This window comes from Chiroxiphia lanceolata, chromosome 2, assembly GCF_009829145.1.
Source record: "Chiroxiphia lanceolata isolate bChiLan1 chromosome 2, bChiLan1.pri, whole genome shotgun sequence".
Lineage (NCBI taxonomy): Eukaryota > Metazoa > Chordata > Aves > Passeriformes > Pipridae > Chiroxiphia > Chiroxiphia lanceolata.
Genome location: NC_045638.1, coordinates 26,370,792 through 26,388,943, shown reverse-complemented (window position 1 = coordinate 26,388,943; position 18,152 = coordinate 26,370,792). Strand labels below are relative to the sequence as shown.

At 36.0% G+C, this 18,152-nt stretch overlaps 1 protein-coding gene across 4 annotated transcripts in view; it reads right to left on the bottom strand.

Annotated features, from left to right (window-relative positions):
- The window catches only part of ATP11A (ATPase phospholipid transporting 11A), a 112,160-nt gene that overhangs the window by 45,527 nt on the left and 48,481 nt on the right, over positions 1-18,152 (bottom strand). For all 4 annotated transcript variants that reach the window (XM_032680292.1, XM_032680293.1, XM_032680294.1 and 1 more), the window contains exons 2-4: positions 13,637-13,759; positions 2,158-2,247; positions 960-1,040 (exon numbers count right to left, since the gene is read on the bottom strand). In XM_032680292.1, coding sequence (XP_032536183.1) covers positions 960-1,040; positions 2,158-2,247; positions 13,637-13,759 — 294 coding nt within the window. The remainder of the gene's footprint in view (positions 1-959; positions 1,041-2,157; positions 2,248-13,636; positions 13,760-18,152) is intronic.

Sequence of the window (18,152 nt, the reverse complement as noted above, 5' to 3'; positions counted from 1 at the left end):
TTGTTCAATTATCCTATGAATTTGTGTTTCATACAAACAGACAAACTAAATAAAGGACAGGGAATCTGGAACTTTCCATTGAAAAGGTGCTGCCATATGATAAAGATTAGGACTGACAGTCACCAGTGGTTAAGAGATGGAAAATACCACTTGTCCATAGCATTTTTACATCTAATTCACTTGAGCACATTTGAAAATTCAACGTAGAACAAAAGTATCACTTCCTTAAATACTCCCAGAGATAATCTGGGAACTCATAAGAGACTTTAAACTTTAGTGTATTATACTCCCAGGGGTTGGAACAGCTCCTCAAACAGGTCCCAAAATCTACACCAGTCACTGGGAGAAAGACCCAAGGAGATAGACAGAACTGTAGTAGTGGCACAGCATGTCATAACCTGGGCTTTGGTAGGTCATTACTAACAGTAAGACTTTAAAATTTAACATTTCAAATCTTAATAGTTGGAAAGCCACACTAAAATAGTAGTTCTTGCATGTATCACAACTTGTGCTCAACAAGAAGAGCTGAATTCAACCATAGAATATACTCAATTATGTATAGTTAGCACTGTAAAGAAACAGAATCACAACTTGCCACAGCTTCTTTGAAAACTCATGAAGGAAAAGTCTGCATTTGGCATTAAGATTGCAAAGATAATTGGTTATCTACTAAGGAACAGTCAAAATTATCCTCTGTTTTGGGTCTGCCTAGAGTGGATGTTCACAGCAGTCCATATGCTGCTGTTTTTTGTACTTGGGGCTAAACCAGTGTTGGTTCCACCCCAGTGTTTTGCCTACTGCTGAACAGTGCCTGCACAAGATGAAGGCTTCCTCTTAAACTTTCCCCCGCAGCAGACCAGCAGGCTGGGGGTGGGTAAGAGGCTGGGAGGGGGCATTGCCTAGACAAATCCAAACTGACCTGACTCTTTAATTTTACTTTTGCTAACTAAATTACTCACCTGTTTAATAGCTGTTACAGTGATGACAAATAAAAGTGGAAGTCCACTTGTAACTGGACTAGTAGGTGTATCAATAATTAACTGCAACAAAAGGAACAAATATTTTCTGGTTATATTTTTGTGAATGTAAGCAGTCAATCTTTCAAGTAAGATCTTTCAAGCAATCATTTCACTACTATCTTACAAGGTAGCAAGGAACTTGAATTAAGAAGAACAGCACTTTGATACAACTTTAAGAATATATACTATAGCGACAAAAATTAAAAGTTAGATGGTATAAAATGATACAACACTGTAGTTAGATCACATTAACATTCAGACGTTAATGTCTCACAAAAATATTAGCTTGCAAGAGTTAAAGAAAGTATTAGACTGGAAAGTTGCAGCTTTGGAGGCAAAATTATGGAGCACTGTTAGAAATTAGCACAGCACTGGCTTTACATGTTATACAATACAGTTGTTCTTATGCATGCAAAAAGTAAATCCTGAAAAACTGAGCTGCGGCTTCTGCAAACATAAACAAAGAGGTAGAATTCAGAGAGGGAGTGCAAATGACAAAATCTAAATTGTCATGGGAATCCACATCACTTTTCTTTCTACAGAATGTGGTATGCAAAGTAATACAGGTTTCACTTAGCAAGATTTTTACTGTTTCGCACATTTAAGTGGTTGCAAAAGGTTCAGAATGAAGACATCTAGAAAGCAACACACTAGTTATTCATGGTACTAATTACAAAAACAAGTATTTATGTACCCCACCTAAGTAAACATCATACCAGTATTTCTCTACAGACTCTGATGACACTACAACTGGAAAACTGATGCCAAGGAATTATTTTTATAAAATATCATGTTTTGCAAAACTAACAAAATTTTATCATCAACATAATTTATAATACTAATTTTACTGATCTGGATGTTTAGTACAAAATAAAAATGATACTCATTCTTTTAAATTTTATCAAGACATCTTCCCATCAAAACAGTGATGGTATCAAACGCTAATTAGATTAGATTAACATTTAACAACCTGGAAATTAAATAAGACTCTTTTTGTCACATTATCAGTGTAAAAGGCTGTCCAGGCTCAACCATTTACCTCCTTAGTCATCAAAACCATAAAATTTTTAAATCTTTTTCAACTCCTCTCTTTTTCAGAAAGAGTCCAGGAACTTACTGAAAGATGGAGCTAGCTTACCTGAACAAGGAAAATGATGAGAAAATAGAAGTTAGCTATTCTTCTGAATTGCTCAAACAAATTTTTTGGTATGAAGTTCCAAAATGTGTACTGAAAACAAATGCACAGATTATGAGTCTTTGTAAGAAAATTTTGTTTACATTCTATGTAAAAAAAAAAAAAAAAAAATCAAAACCTTCATAATTCACATTTCAGGATTAAATTAAAAAAAAGAAGTATTTTTGTTAGTTTAATAATTTAGTGAAATTGAATCTTAAATTGACAATCATGTATTCTCAGAATCATATCGATTTTCTGAACTGTGATAATCTTTCTACTAGGGACTGTAATCATTTCTAACTAGCAACAATGCCCATAGGGAGATTTAGTTGTGGAACAGATTATTTAAAGCCATCAATGGATTTTAAAAGCATCTTAGTCACTTCGAAGAACACTTTTAATTCACTCATATGTTGTTTGCATTACTTGAGGTGATAGGTGGCACTCTGAGAGTTAACTATACAGTCATAGCAAAACAATCAAATAAAAGTTGTCAGCCCCTCTTCTGTTCCTTGGCTAGGGCACAAACGTACTCCTTAAGATAAAACTATAGTGGTGGATAAGAGTAAATGCCTGCATATTTCCCTACTGATCTTACCAATTATCAAAAGTTTTGTAAAATGACATAAGAAACAGTATATAAAACTGCAAACAGAAAATGCTAAAATTTCAAAGGAAAAAAAAATCATATAAAAGTGAGAGAGAAAGGAGCTTACACAACCTAGTTCCCTTCCCCTGCCCTGCAGCAGTTTCAACTACACTCTTTTCACACAGCTCACTCTGTAGCTCCAGAAAATCCTTGCAAGGATCGCTTATTGGAACACACGTAAAAATGTCAGCTAAAACTGTGTGAAAAGGTCTAAAGAATGGCTTGAGAAAACTAACACTGCATAGTCTTATTATCTAAATTATCCTTTGACACATAATAAAATGACAACTCCAATAAAACTTTCATTTCAAAGGAGATGGGTTAAGAAGCTTATCCTAATTTATTTGCTCTGCTACAAATGTGCCTTGTCTCCTCATGGCAGATTGCACTTATACTTGCTGATAACCAAATTATTCCATGAGCTAGACATCTTTTGAATTTGGCCCTGAAGGCAAAGACAGACAGAACTCCAGAAGCAAGTACTTCTATTACATCTGCAGACAAAAAGGATCCTTGAGAAGTATCCCTTAACAGTACATGAAGCCCTACTATATAGAATAATCTTTTTACTTCTTGGGAGTTAAAGCCTGGACAAGTGTAAGACATAGGAATGAAATGTTCTTTTTCTATCATGTGCCAAAAATCAGTATCTATTCTAAATATGCCTTAAGTTACCACTTATCCTGGATAAGTGGTAAAGTCATATGTGAGCAAGCCAAAACTCAGGCAGGCAGACATGCAACACCTAGAAAGATCAAATGCTCTAGTTTTGCAATCAGAACACTTTTCATCAAAAGGAATGCAGCTTGCACTGCCCACTACCTGGCTATTTATCTTGGAATTTTCAAGAAAAACCAGTTAGACTTGATTATAATTCCTTGCATAACAATCCTGGTCATTCAAAACTGCTGTTGTGATAGATGAAAATATAGATTCTATTCTACAACAATAATTGTATATTTTCATCATTAACTTTATCAGGTAAATTATCTTTGTTTTCTAATTTTATCCCTTTATTTTTCAAGAATCTCCATCTGCTGAGAAAGAAAAACAAATAGAGGTTTCAGTGAAAAAAAAAATTTTGTTAACATCCTTCTGTTTAGCTCTTTTGATAGAAGTAGTGTTTTTTCCATGGTAAAGAGGTTTTTTGACTGTTAAAAGTTTGATGTTTTATACAAGCTCCCCAAATTACCTTCATTAAAAAAACCCGTAATCTCTTATGCAGTGGCTTCCTCTTTAAATATCCTAAAGGGTTATTTGACTAAATGTGTGGTAACAGCATATTATTGTCAGACTAGATATTTAAAAAATGTGATTGAAGAAGTCGAGTAAATCAACTAAAACGACAATCTATAACAAGGTTGAATGTTCACCTTTACCTAACTTCGTATCTGATCCTCCTCATATTCTAACCTCAGTTCACTGCTTTCTCTGTCAAGCTGTGGTCTTTCCCACAGCTCCACCTTTGGTCAGCAACTCTCTTAGCTGAATAAAAGTGAATAATGTGGGAACAGATTATTTTTGTAGTCTGAGAAGCAATTCCTAAAATGAATGCTCCTTTAACATGGAAGACTTCTTAAAACTTTATTTTCAAACAACCTGCCAGACTTTTAGCACTTTATTACACTGGGTTTCAGACATACAAAGTATGTCTTTATTCCACCCATTTTTCTTCAAAGGAATATTTGAAGTTTAGTCAAGAAAGAAAGACCACTAATAAGATGTCTAGCAGACTCACCCCTACCCCAGCCATCAGTAGCTCAGAGTGGTATCTACAAATGGGTAATTAATGTTTAACGACCATAATCATTCCCCAGAGAAGCAACAGAGTGGCTGCTACTCAGAACAATATTTATGTCATGATTGCATTCAAGGCAGTTTCTCTACCCTCGTTAGGCAGGAATAAAATAAAAATCTGTAAAGGAAAGACAATAAAAATGATGATATTAAATGCATCAGATTACTGTGTCCAGAGTTAATACCATCTCTCATCTTCAGATACTAGTCACGTTCTTTGTAAAATCTGAAAAGCAGCCTATGTATATTTAACTGTCTTTTTTCACTGTAATTCACTTGAAGGATATAAGGTTATCCAAACAGTTACACACTATTTGAATAAGTTTTTAAGTTAGGGAAGGCTTCATTGATCTTCTTTAATTGCTACAATAGAGGCCACAGCACATATATGCTTTTTTGCATGCGGGACTTAATACCTCAAACAGCAAGAAGTAGCATTTACACATTCATCCAAGAGATGAACACACTGTGCGAACAGATGCATCTGAAGCACTGTGCAAGAAATTGTAAAATCAGTCTGTCTGGCGTCAAATCAGCATCATTCAGGTAGAGTTTCTTCCCATCTATAATTGCCGTAGCACCTGCAGTGCTGGTGTACTTCTGTAATCATATGCTTGAACTACTCATGCACACCTTAACAGTATTCCAGCTTAGGCCCCTGGTTTCATCTCACCAATGCACCAACTACTGATGCCATGTTGCTTTCAGCTCCAACACCTCCTTATTAGAGCCAGTCACATGAATTCAAAGATACAAAATAGTTTTCTTGACAATGGTTTGATTTTTTTAAAACACTGTATTTTGACCTGTTCATTTGATATCTACATGCCAGAATTCTGGCTCATATTTCAAGCTTCTCTTTCCATAGTAAGAGGTATTTCCTTAAGTAAATGGAGAGTTTCTTAAGTAATCACTTGACATCAAAAGCTGGAGCAGTAAGATAAACCACTCCATACTGCACTACTGAGTTCTGTCAACACCTCAGTTTCACGTTATTTGTTTTAGTCAACACCTCTCTTCCAACCCATTCTGATTTCACTCACTTCCCCTCAATCTTTTTGACTATTTCATGTAAACCCTTAAAACTATTATGACAAAAACATCTACTATGTTGCTTCACCCTAGTTTACATATATCTTGCTAAGCTGATTCTCATCCCTTCTGCAAAACAGAATCCATCCTGAAGATAGTAAATTCAGGGAAGTATAGAGAAAAGCTGAACAATAATTTTGCAGTCACTTGTGTCCATAGTGACTTCAGTATTTTTAATACATGGATTTTTATAGTATCTATCAGTTACCAAGAAACACTGCATTCTTAAAGCTACAGTTTAAAAACTAGATTGCAGGCATATGTGTCTATCATAGAATGGTTTGGGTGGAAAGGGATCTTCAAAAGACTTCCAACCTGCCTGCCAGGGGCAGGCACACGTTCCACTAGACCAAGTTGCTCCAAGCTGCATCCAATCTGGCCTTGAATGCTTTCACAGATGTATTATCCACAGCCTCTCTGGGCCACCTCTTCCAGTGCCTCACCACATTCACAGTAAAGAATTTCTTCCTAATATTCAACCTAAACCAACCGTCTTTCAGTTTAAAGCCCATTCCCCCTTGTTTTATCATTAAATGCCCTGTAGAAAGTCCCTCTTCATCTTTCTTGCAGGCCTCTTTTAGGTACTGGACACAACACTCTCTATATAATACCACCTTACATAGTATTACGCTGTTAAAACAACATAAGCGTTTAATATATTACATAGATATAATCATCCCCCTTCAACAGAATAGTTGAAAAAGGTCTGATCGAAAGTTTGACAATTTCCTTTAAATTAGTTTTATTTATAAAATTATTACTTTTTTCAAACACACTTTGTCTAACTCTATCACAGAACTAGCAAATCGAACTGTAGCAAAGAGTATGAAAGTATAGGAAGTCAATAATCTTCTGAAATCATAAGATCTGAGTTGAGAGCATGGCTTGTCTAACTCAAGTGACTTGCTTATAAACATATAGGAAGTCTGTAGAAGAACTGATCTATATTCTTTAATGTATTAACTCAGTATCAAGTCTTTAACTTGAGGCAGAAAACTTCAGACTTCTGTGTTTATATGATACTCAATAAAATTGGACTATTTTGGAAAATACTTTGCAATATTTAAGGCAATTTGGAACGACTGTAGAAGGACAATTAACAATATTGTTAACGACAGTATTAACATACGTGGCATCTGCACAATGTTTATCACCCCACTGAGGGAGGGACCCCTGTTTCTCCACATCACAAGGTTGTTCACAGCACAGGGATCCCTGGGGAAGCTCTGCTACATGTAGGGCTTTTACAAGTGAATTAGAGCCACCAGTACATTCAGAGAAAGTGCAAAAATAAAACTGGTTCTGGGAAGTTAGATCAAATGGTGCCTACACATTTAAGGAACAAGCATACATATTTTGGCATAGAGTTTCTTAAAAACTGTTGCTAATAAAACAGGAATTCTATTAAAACAAAGAAGCCTATCTTTAGTCATCCTTGTTTAGCAACTCTCAATCTTATAAAATACAAGCTATTAATTCCAGGAACTCCTCTGACAAGGACACTCCTCAGCATCTGTAATTATCTAATTATAATTTTAAAAAAATAAAAATAAATCTTACAGCACAGATGACTGACTGAAGACAGAAGTCACAGAGAATGTTAGGAAAACAGAAGAGAAAGTGTGTGAGAGTAAGCAAACTTCACTTTCTTATATGTGAAATGAGAAAAATTACACCTGCCATCCCTGGTGTTAGGTTTGGATCTGCTTGTTTTGCTTCCTTCTTCTGCTTCTCTCTTGCTACATGCAGACTCCATACTGACATAAAAAACTTAAATTAAAGGCTCTGTTAGGGATAGTACCAGCAGAGTATAAAATATTGCTAATAACCGTGGACCAAGTCATGGGAAGGGTAGATGGCTTCTCCTGGGAACACAAAGGAAGTTGCAGAGAGCTTTTGCCCTGGAAATCCCATCCAGGGATCCATCATCAAAAGCAAACAGGAGCTCTTCCTTGCTCTCTAGGCACTGGCAGTTATCCACAAAAGGAAATTGTATTATTGTGCCTGGAAGGAGCAGTGCACAACCATGGACTCACATCCCATCTCAGGTATCGTTATCCCTGAGCTGGCACCTTAGGGAGTCCAATCGATTAAAAAGTATTTAAGCTTGACTGCCAACAACGGCTCGTGCCCCACTCACACTCTGGCACAGTTGGGCACATCTGACTCTTCAACCCCTGCAGCATGGGATCTGGCCTCCTGCTTCAGCCAGTGTGGCTGTGAGTCAGTCAGTGGATTACCTGAGCTCAAGGTGGGAATTCTGTGTTACAGCTGCTTTAAAGCAGAGCAGTATGTTCACACTAGAAGGCTCACACAACACTCCCTGCATCGGTCCCTGTCCTATACACATTGGTGTACAATCACCCTCTCTGCCCACAGAGAGTATTCTACATAATTATTTATCAGCTTCACATGACAAGGCCTATTCCCACTGTGGGCTTTGGATGCTTTTTTGACTTTTAGATGTTACTGCTCAGGGCTGTGTTTGAACTCCTCATCTTGAAACTGCTATCTCATGGCCGTAGAGAGGCCAGACAAATCTTCCCCGTTACGAAGCATCACTTTGGAGAAGTGCAGGACAGCCTAGGTCTCTTCTGGGTTCCAAGTGGCTCATCCTGGCAGAGGTATTTTAATATTTCCTTAAGCTTCAGTATTAACATTTCTTCTAAATGTGGCAACAAAATGAGAAATCAGAGCACACTCGGTCTTTGTGGTTTTATAGTGGTACTATAAACGAGTGCTGCACAGAAAAGGTACAGCACAAGGGCATGAATTTCTGCTGAAAGAAAGGAATATTTCAACATCTGCTGAAACATGTCAGAATTATTTAACTTTATTTAACTATTAGTCACTGCGATTAAGATGACTCACAATTAATCAGATTAGCACTGAAGGTAGCTAAAGTTTCTCTTGTATATATAGTACTCAAAATGCAGAATTACTGTTTTAGGCCACTGTCATAGAAATCAGTGGATCAGTATTTGTTGAGAAGTCCCAAGGAAACAGGCAGACAACAGAACACTGCAGTATTTGTGAAACAAAACCAGGATCACTTCAGGTCCACTAATATAGTATACAGCGTTTCAAAGCAGGAGTTAATAATACTACTGTTTCCCCATCTGAGTTCACCTTATTGCTTCTTTATATGAAGAACAGGAAATAAAGCTACAGCACAAGAGATCATTTTGTGATTTCAAATTATAATTTAACTTCAGTGACATCTCTTTAGGCAAATTCTTCAAGTAACAGGTCTGCATCCACTGTAGATTCAACCTTGCATTTCATTGAAGAGTCATATCCCAATACTCCTCAATATCATCTTCTGGGAGTTTAGGACCTGCTGCCTCCAGTTATGTTGGTGACCTAGGCACAAGTGGGTTCTGTAGCTGTAAAAATTTCTCTTTGTGAAACTACGACAGGACAAGTTCACAGCTAGACAGGAGCACCACCACAAAATACTATGTACTGATTACTCCCAGACTGAAAGGAAAAATAAAAGACTTTCTACGTCTCTCTAGCCCAGCTTTCTCTATGGGTAGTATGGAAAAAAACAATTAGATCTCCTATCTGAAGTTTCTGGGTTTTCTAAGTTTGTCAGCTGTCTCTGACACACAGGGAAGTCTCTGACCTATTATTCAACAGGCTATTCCTATCCAGGCATTTCTGAAATTTTTGGTTCTTTCTTGTGCTTCATTCTTTAGGTTGTCTGTCAAAAGCCATAAGCAGCTGTAATTAAACATGTTTCTACTGAACTCCATATTGTTGTCTCAAAAGAAGATTTTATTTTTGGTACAATTTTTGTCTCTGTTCAAGAGACAAATGTACATATTCAGTTAGTCTTCAGTTCATTGATTCAGCTAGAATAGGAGATGCAAATCCCTACTTTGTCTACAAAATGAGATCTTGGAAGCATAGCAGTTCTATAAAGATATCAGACCAATTTCAGGAAAAGATAATTCAGATGGTGAAAAATATTAACAAATTAAAAACAAACTAAAAACATCATCATGCCACTATATTAATCCATAGTTTGTTGTGTATTGAATGATCTGCACATGCCTCAAAAACTCTACAGCTGGTGTGAGAAAAGGTAAGACCAAGTCTGAGCAAAGGTATGAACTAGCTTCCACACAAACAATTATTGAACAGGTTAAGGATATTCTGCCTGGAAAGGAATATAGTGGAAAATCAATGGAATCAAACAAGGGATAACAGTAATTTTCAGATTCAAAGACTTTGAATATGAACTCAAATTAACACAGTTATAAAATGAAGGTTCATAGTTTCTTTTGGCAAACATTTCTACAGTTTAACTGGGCCTGAACCATGTATTCTTAGAATTTACATGGGCTTAAAAGGTATTGAATTAAAGACTATTAAAAACAAAATCATACCTTTTGGCTCACAAATGGCTAAGTCACTGAGCACCAACACCCAGAGAGTATTCTGAGGAAGTATCACTCTATGTACTTCTTCTTGTAGTACTTCTTCTATATGTACTCCCCTAAGGATCTACTGCTGGTGACAGTGTACTGTGACAGAAGGATCTTGGGCAATTCTTAGCTCATCAGGCACATCTCTGTACTACTACACATGTACAGATACTCTGTTTAGCATACTGACTGGAGTACTCCCAGCACAAAAAGCTTGGACCTTAAGGAAGTTTTGTATTAAAAAGATATTTCATGATTTATCAGTCTTTAAAAAAAATAAGACCCTTCTGTTATCCTGCATCAGAAGAAGGAACAAGGTTGTTTCCTACCCAGTTTTGCTAACTGGTACATGGTTTAACTTGGTTTCCTTTTGACCTAGCAGTTCTACTAAAAAGTAAATTTCAAAATATGTATAATTTGTTAAAGAATAAAAGCAAGCCACCTCCCTGCCAATTCAATTGCTTTCTTTCTTCTCATTTGAAACATTAGGTTTTTCTACCAGCTGACATTTTGCCATGCTGCATCACTGTCATGTGATAAATTCAATCAAGGGTACATAACAACCACTTTAAAGGCTAACACCCTAGGCAGCTGAAGTAGCTAGAAGTCAGATCAACATAAGGATCCACATTACAAAGGTCACTATCTGTAGAACATAAACAAACTGCTTGCACAATCCAAAAGACATAAGTTTTTTGCCTCTATTGTTTCAACACAGCCCTTCTGCAATACACTCTTAAAATCATAATTGAACTAACACATCAAACAAATAGGACACTTATGTCTTGCCCAGGTCTGTCTCTATAAATTTTCATGACCAGGAATGTGTCATTAAGTAGACAGAGTATTAATCACGTTCCACTGTGACTTTGCAATATACAAGAAATATCACTCTGTACTCAGATAAAATAACTATCTTGCTGACACCAGGAAGCCTCTGCTGAAGCACAGTGAAGTATACCTTTGGCAAGACTAGGAAAGTTTAAGGTTCATATTATTGCCAGCTGCTGTCTTTTTCAGGGCATTATGACATGACATTTGTTAGTACAGCAGCACACAGACAGACTAATTGATGAGGTTTCTTCATGGTTTTAAGCTACCCTTTTCAGAAATTCAATGTGTCTTAAATTGGTAAAATATGTACTTGAAAGTCCAGAGTTCCTCATCCTTGAAGAGCAATCATACACCTTCTTACATAAGCACTTAAGACCTATAAAAGCACAGCTGAAAGTCTGTCTCGCCGATGAAAGATGAAGTAAGTATCCTTCACGGCTCAAGTAACATTACACAGTTTGCTTGCATGTATCTTTATTCTATTCTGACAATTATGGATTTGCCACCTTTATGTGGTATATGTGATAATTTTTCAGGACGCTTATGTCTGTGTTTCCTACATTGTAACAGATGCCCCCAAAGCAAGTAAGGGACAAGGACAGGGTGAAAAGGTCTGTGTTTCCTACATTGTAACAGATGCCCCCAAAGCAAGTAAGGGACAAGGACAGGGTGAAAAGTTAAGATTAGTTAGCTTACAGAACCAGAATGAACGCAAGTCAAATCACAATGATGCTCTTTATTCAGGCTGTTTGGGATAGAGCATATAAATAAGAGTTTTCTTGAAAGGGACAGCACAGAAACTTCTCATATACAGGCAACTGTCAATAAAACAGCTTTCAGCAGTCTAAAGAACTGTTCAATATTATAAAACATTTACGTGAACTCTGTCCCCTCCTGAAATATTACCACTGTATTTACTTTCACAAAAACAACCTATATTTTATTTTTTAAGTGAGAGAAATTTAATCAATAAACAGAAAAACTGAGAAACATTGTGTATATATATAAAATATATATATTTTCACTAATACCTGTTGTTTATGAAAAAATATTTACAGACACAGCTCACAACTAGAGTTTCACATTAAAAACATTCAACTAAATATACTTTATATCCAAATAAAAATACAGTGAAGTCTCCTTTCTGAACTTGTTGAAGTCATACATATTTACTAATTGCTGCCAGGGATTCCTCAACTCAATCCAGGTCTAAGTCATACTTAAAAATCTCACTCTGTAACAGTAACTTGAAACTTCCACTAATTTAATATTCACAAAAAAGTGTCAAAACACCTTGCAGAGTTGAGCAGGACAGTTTTATTTCAAAAAGTATCAGCCATAACTTCAATGACTTTATTTATATAAATCCCAGATGAAATGTATGAGATGAAAAACAAGAAGATTGTCACAGGAGTACCAAAATTTGCATAAAATGTGTTTACTCTTCCATAATTCAAAAGCCAATACAAATCAACATGTAGAACACAGGATTTACTACTGTATCAGTTTGACTGTACTTCATCTGGATTATTCACTGCATTACCTTTTGAACAATCTAAAGATGCTTAGATACTATGCTGCTTGTCATTATACTGTTTTTGAATGAAGTATGGAGAGAAGGTACTAAAAACAGCAGTGAAAGAAGGTACTAAAATGCAAAATCTCGCATGACACCGTTTGTGAAAAGCGTGGGTTTCATTACAGCTTTGCCATTATGTTAATGGATGGCAAGTGTTTGGATCCACAAGAGTAAGCACTCAGTTCCTTGAGATCACAATGCTACTAAGGTTCTTAAAGTGTCTGTGGATTTGACACACTGTTCAAAAAGAAATTCTCTCAGTAAAGCAGCTGTTCTTTTGAATTCGTTGACTGGAGGTGTGTGCTCACAAAGATTAAAAACCAAACACACTAATAACTTGGACTTCTTGAGTTGTCAGCTGCAAATGTCCATTTTTCCATGCCACTGCAACACAAACTTTTGGCTAAACCAAGCCAGTTGGAGAGTAACAATATCCCAACTTTCACAGAAAGCTGCTGAAACTTATGGAAGTTAAAGCTTACTAGCTGAAGTGGGGAACAACTCGAAGGTTTCTTAAGGGCACAAATGTATCACAATACCAAGACTTTACACTTGCATGTGTATAACAAAAATTATTATTTCTATGGGGTTTTGTCAATACGAGCTTTTGAAGGGAATGACACTTGTGTTGGAGATAGCATGATGAATTTTAGTGCTCCACAAATGAAGCTATTTCTAGTACTTTGAGGTATTGCTTAGGATTACAAAGGATGCAGTCTTTACTTGGAGTCTTTACTCCAGGATTGCCCCAAATGAAAAGTGCTTTCTTACTTTCTTTCTTACTTTTCCTTTGTGGAAAAGCACATTACTCAAAGCTGTACTATATTATATACTACAGTAAACAATGGAGAAGTCATTTTATTTCTATTCATATTGGAGGCGATTTGGCTATTAGTTTCCGTAGAAGGAATAAGATACCTTCATTCTACCTCTGTCGGTCAGTGGAAAGAAAAAATATGCAGGAAGTATAGGAAGAAAATCTTGAAAGAGATAAATGAACACATACAGAATAACTTCAGCTCATTTATGTACGTGAATGAAAGAAAATATTACTACCTTTGATGAGACTATTCGGTTATCTGGAAATCTCTGTGGAATGTAGGCTTCAGTGCCTGGAGGTGGTTCACGATGCCCAACATAAATAGTCCGACTGTCCACCCAATTCTCTTCTCCAGCACACTATTGGGGGAAAAAGTTATTGTGTCAGTTCATTCAGTATTTCTGCAGTAAGATGAGTCACACACTGAATTAACTAATCATGTGCTTGATCATTAACACTTACACAGCCACTAGTGCTGAGGTATACAGAACATACTCCTAACACTTACAGAAGCCCAGGTACCAGCAATTTCAACATCATCATATGGTCAATTTAAATATTTAAATAGCCATAATATTAAACTCAAACCCTCTGATTTGTGTTGTAACGATGCATTTACATATTCTTTTGTTAAGCACGTTAGAGGCAAGATTTTTTCTGCATCTTCAACAGCTACATTTATTTAGTATGTTAAATATGTCCTGAAAGTGCTCCCGGGCACTGGTGCTTGGTTGTCTGTCTCTATGGGTGAACTGTCAGACTGCTACTAAGCAAACTAACCCCAGACACAGAGCATGAGTTTGGTAGTTAATGCAGCCAAAGCATCATTCCCCAAAGCAGCTGGATGTAGGTCAGCAGTTCTTGACAATAAGAGTTTAATCATATAGACGTGGTACCCTCTTCTCTAGTTAGTCTTGCTGTCAACAGTAACGGGTCCATTTACTTGACTAGTACACACTTAACTAATAAGTTTAAAATAAAATTTAGTTCTCAAACTTAAACATTCATCCTAACATTTCCTTCATTAATTCGTTGCTATACGATTTTTCCACTGCCTTAAGTGCAACACAGGCAAAGATCAAACTTTCAACATAATTTATTGTTAAAACATACACATGAAATCCTGCAATACTCTGCAAATCTGGAGCAGTTAAGCTAAAAACCAATTATCTATGTGATGCACGACTTTCTTGGGGGGGAGGGAAGAAACATAAAAAGAAAACCTATTGGACTCAGACTATTAACCAAAGAATAGCTGAGTAGTCATCAAGTAAAATGTAAAGTGAAGTAGGCGGCTTAACGAAAAGCAACTTCTGCTATCCCAGACATTTATACCAGAAGTAGATACAAAGGACCCTAAATTATTACTATTTCTTGCACATGACAAAAATGAAGGCATTATGTTCAGAAGATACCAAAGGGCAAAATTACAAGACTAAGTATAAAACTAAACCCAAAAACTAAATCCAAAGTTCTCCTTGGTCATTTTAATGTATTATTCAATTTTCAAGAATTTGAAAGAGTCACTTAACATATTACATGAAGACAAGCTGCTCATAAAGGAAGTAAGGGTGACAGCCATTCATAAGACAGGGTTAGTTAGAGCTTATGCTAAATTCTAACTGTCCCTGACTCAGTGGGAGTACACATACAACATTCCTCACGTGCTAGGTGTAGCATGACTTGAAATCAGGATGTGGGTTAGTTTAAAAATCACACTGTGTTTTCCAGCTAGACAGCTCTTTCCATATCACTGATTAGAATTCTCACAACCCAAAGTAAAGCACCACTTCTGAAGACCAGGTAGGATTCTTTGAGCAAACGAAAATAATTTGGAAGGAAGTAAAACAATGAAAATGTTTATATATTCCACATGACTTCTACGAAATGAAAAAAAAAAATGCTCTCTTTTACCATTTTATACACAATATTTTTTCATCTTGTCAGTGCACTGAATGTAAAATGCACACAAATTCTCTATTAACACTCTTGCCAAGTAATACTCCTAGAAATGCAAGGGAACGTGAGATATTCCTGTATAAGACATTAAACTGTACAACATGTTTAAATTTTTTGTAAGGATAGACATTACAGACATAAAAGTAACACAGAGATTACTCCTGATAAGTGCCTGAGTTCAGAGATGACTATGTAAAGGGCTAATGGGAATTTCACACATGAAACTTTGAACATCAAGAAGAAAGCCCTCAGCTTCTCCTTCCCCCTACACAGGCTCAGCCCGACAATTTATCTCTTGTATTTATTACGAACCAGTCCAAGACAGCTTGACAAGGCTGTTAGTTCAGAAAAGCATTTTTTTAAAATTTCACTGTATAAATTGAATCTTTATCACAACTCAGTTAAAATGGGCCTCTGAAATTACCCATGAAGCTGCGTAGTACAGAAGACAGAGCTATAAACAGCATTTTCCTAGCATCACCACGAGTTTTTACAGGTCTGATGGCCCTGGAGTACTGTGTCAACACTAAGTAAATCAATTTAATGTTGTACCCTGGAATTTATATCCCTGGAAAAAAGGCTCTACAAAAATTACTTTAAGCATGCATATAAAACCAAGACAATCTCTTCTATTAGCTTAATTGGATCTGGTTTTATCACAAATTGATAAATTCACCACAAATGTACAAAACCAGATCTAATTTAATTTAAACTATCTGCTAGCATAAAAATTTTATACTTTTCAATATGTTAATGGAAGGTACAAAATAAATGCACTTTACTAACCTAAGTCAAGAACTTCAAGCCTCCAAATCACTCACAATTCAAGTGTAAAAATTTAGCAGGAAAGAGTAAGGCTCTGTTTTCCAGTGAGGTACAAGCTCAGTGCATAAAGTAGCATGCATTATGCACTATGACCACCAGGAAACTCACTTGTGTGAAGAAAAAGATGCTTTTAGAAAAGCAGCACTAAGTCAGGACACAGGTCACTTAGAGAAATCAAAGCACACCAGCTGAATGTCTGGTAATGCCAAGCTACAAAGACAACCATGCTGATCCAATGATTCTTTTAATGCTCAGGTACTGTACATGAGAGATGACTCACAGAATGACACAGAGTAACTGAAAACAGCAATCTGATACTGCTGTCAGAACAATGAACTATATTCACTTCTTTTTTTAAGTTCTATTACTTTAGCCCATTAAGGATATGTCCAAGAAACCATAAATTAACTTTAGCATTACCTGCTATTTATACTGTAAAGTTCAATGTACCGAGACCTAATTTCATGGGCACATCAATGAAGAAATGTTACTTAGCTTTTACTCTTTCAAGCAGGGTCAGCAATACTGAAAGCAAAGATCAGCAAAAGACTAAGGCATCTTTATGTAACACTAAATAAGAGACAGTTAATAGGATTGTACCTTAAGATTTAAAATATTAATGCATCTTTTTTCCTGATTTAAAAAAAAAATCAAACTGAAACTAGCTTGAGATTCACCTTCATGCTACTCTGTTAATTTTTATCTAAATTTAAATTTAAACAAAAATATATTACCTGAAGAGACAAGGGGGTTGGTATTCAATGGGCGACAGCAAAAGGATGATAGGAAGGTACTAATGGTAGCTGCTGGAAAAATAACTGACTTTGAAAGATTCAAAGCCTTTCCAGGTATTTTACAGTAATCAGATTTGACTTACAGTTTGAAATCAAGGGAAACAATTTATTTTCCTGACTCTCCACTTGAACTAATAATTTGGGCATAATTAGCAGCAACAATCTTTGGCTCAAAATTATATTTTCTCTCCAAATAATGTAAACACAAACATTACTCAGTTAAGTTAGCATGCATTAAATACAGCTGAAAACCAAGCTACAATCTGCTCTGGCTAGGCTGTAAATACACTTCATTGAACAATATTCTCTCCCACTTTTTTGCTAAATACTTTCTCATTAAAACATTTAGTACATTCTAAACACAGATTCGACAGCAACAAATTCTTGTCATGAGCTACTGCTGTGTTCACCCAGGCTGTAACTCCAGTTCTTTCACACAAATTCTTTACACCCATAGAGGGAGGCTTGAAATGCTATTTGATGTCAGTTAAGCAATTAGCACCATTGTTAAAACAATCACTCCAAAGTTTTAGGATGACAGAGATAAGCCATTATCACTTAGAAGCTGCAGGAAGAGCTAATGGTGCAGTGTGGAAAAAACCTTCACAGGTAAAATGTTTTGCTGGTATCTGTTGGGATATGTTGCAACAGCTCTGCACTAAATGCCCTTAGTTTTTAATATTTTATTCAGTGAAGAGTAAAATCTTCAATATCTCAGAAAGCTGTAATTAAAAAAAAAAAATCAACTGTTTTTACTTTATACCATGAGATCATATAGTCTCATCTCCGTCTTCATTTGTCAAACATACTGAGTACCTCTTCTTTTACACTTGATGCCATTCTGCAGGTCAATTTGCAGCCCTCTCCCTATGCAAACAATGGCAGTGTGTGCAAACTTTTATGTAACCTTTAAAAATTCCATCAAATCCACAGTCCCTTCAAAGATAAATCTGATCTATAAATCACAAAAAGTAGAATCCCTCTAAAGAAATGACAATTTTTAAAAAATCTGTTTTCTATAATTGCTAGTAAAATAGATTAAGAATTTAAATAATCCACTTTGAAAAAAATTCTCATTAATTTACATGTATTTCTTTGTGAAGGTAAAGAGTAAAATTCTCATCCACTTAAAGGATCTCAGTAAGATTTAAAATGCTAGGAAAACTCAGGCCTA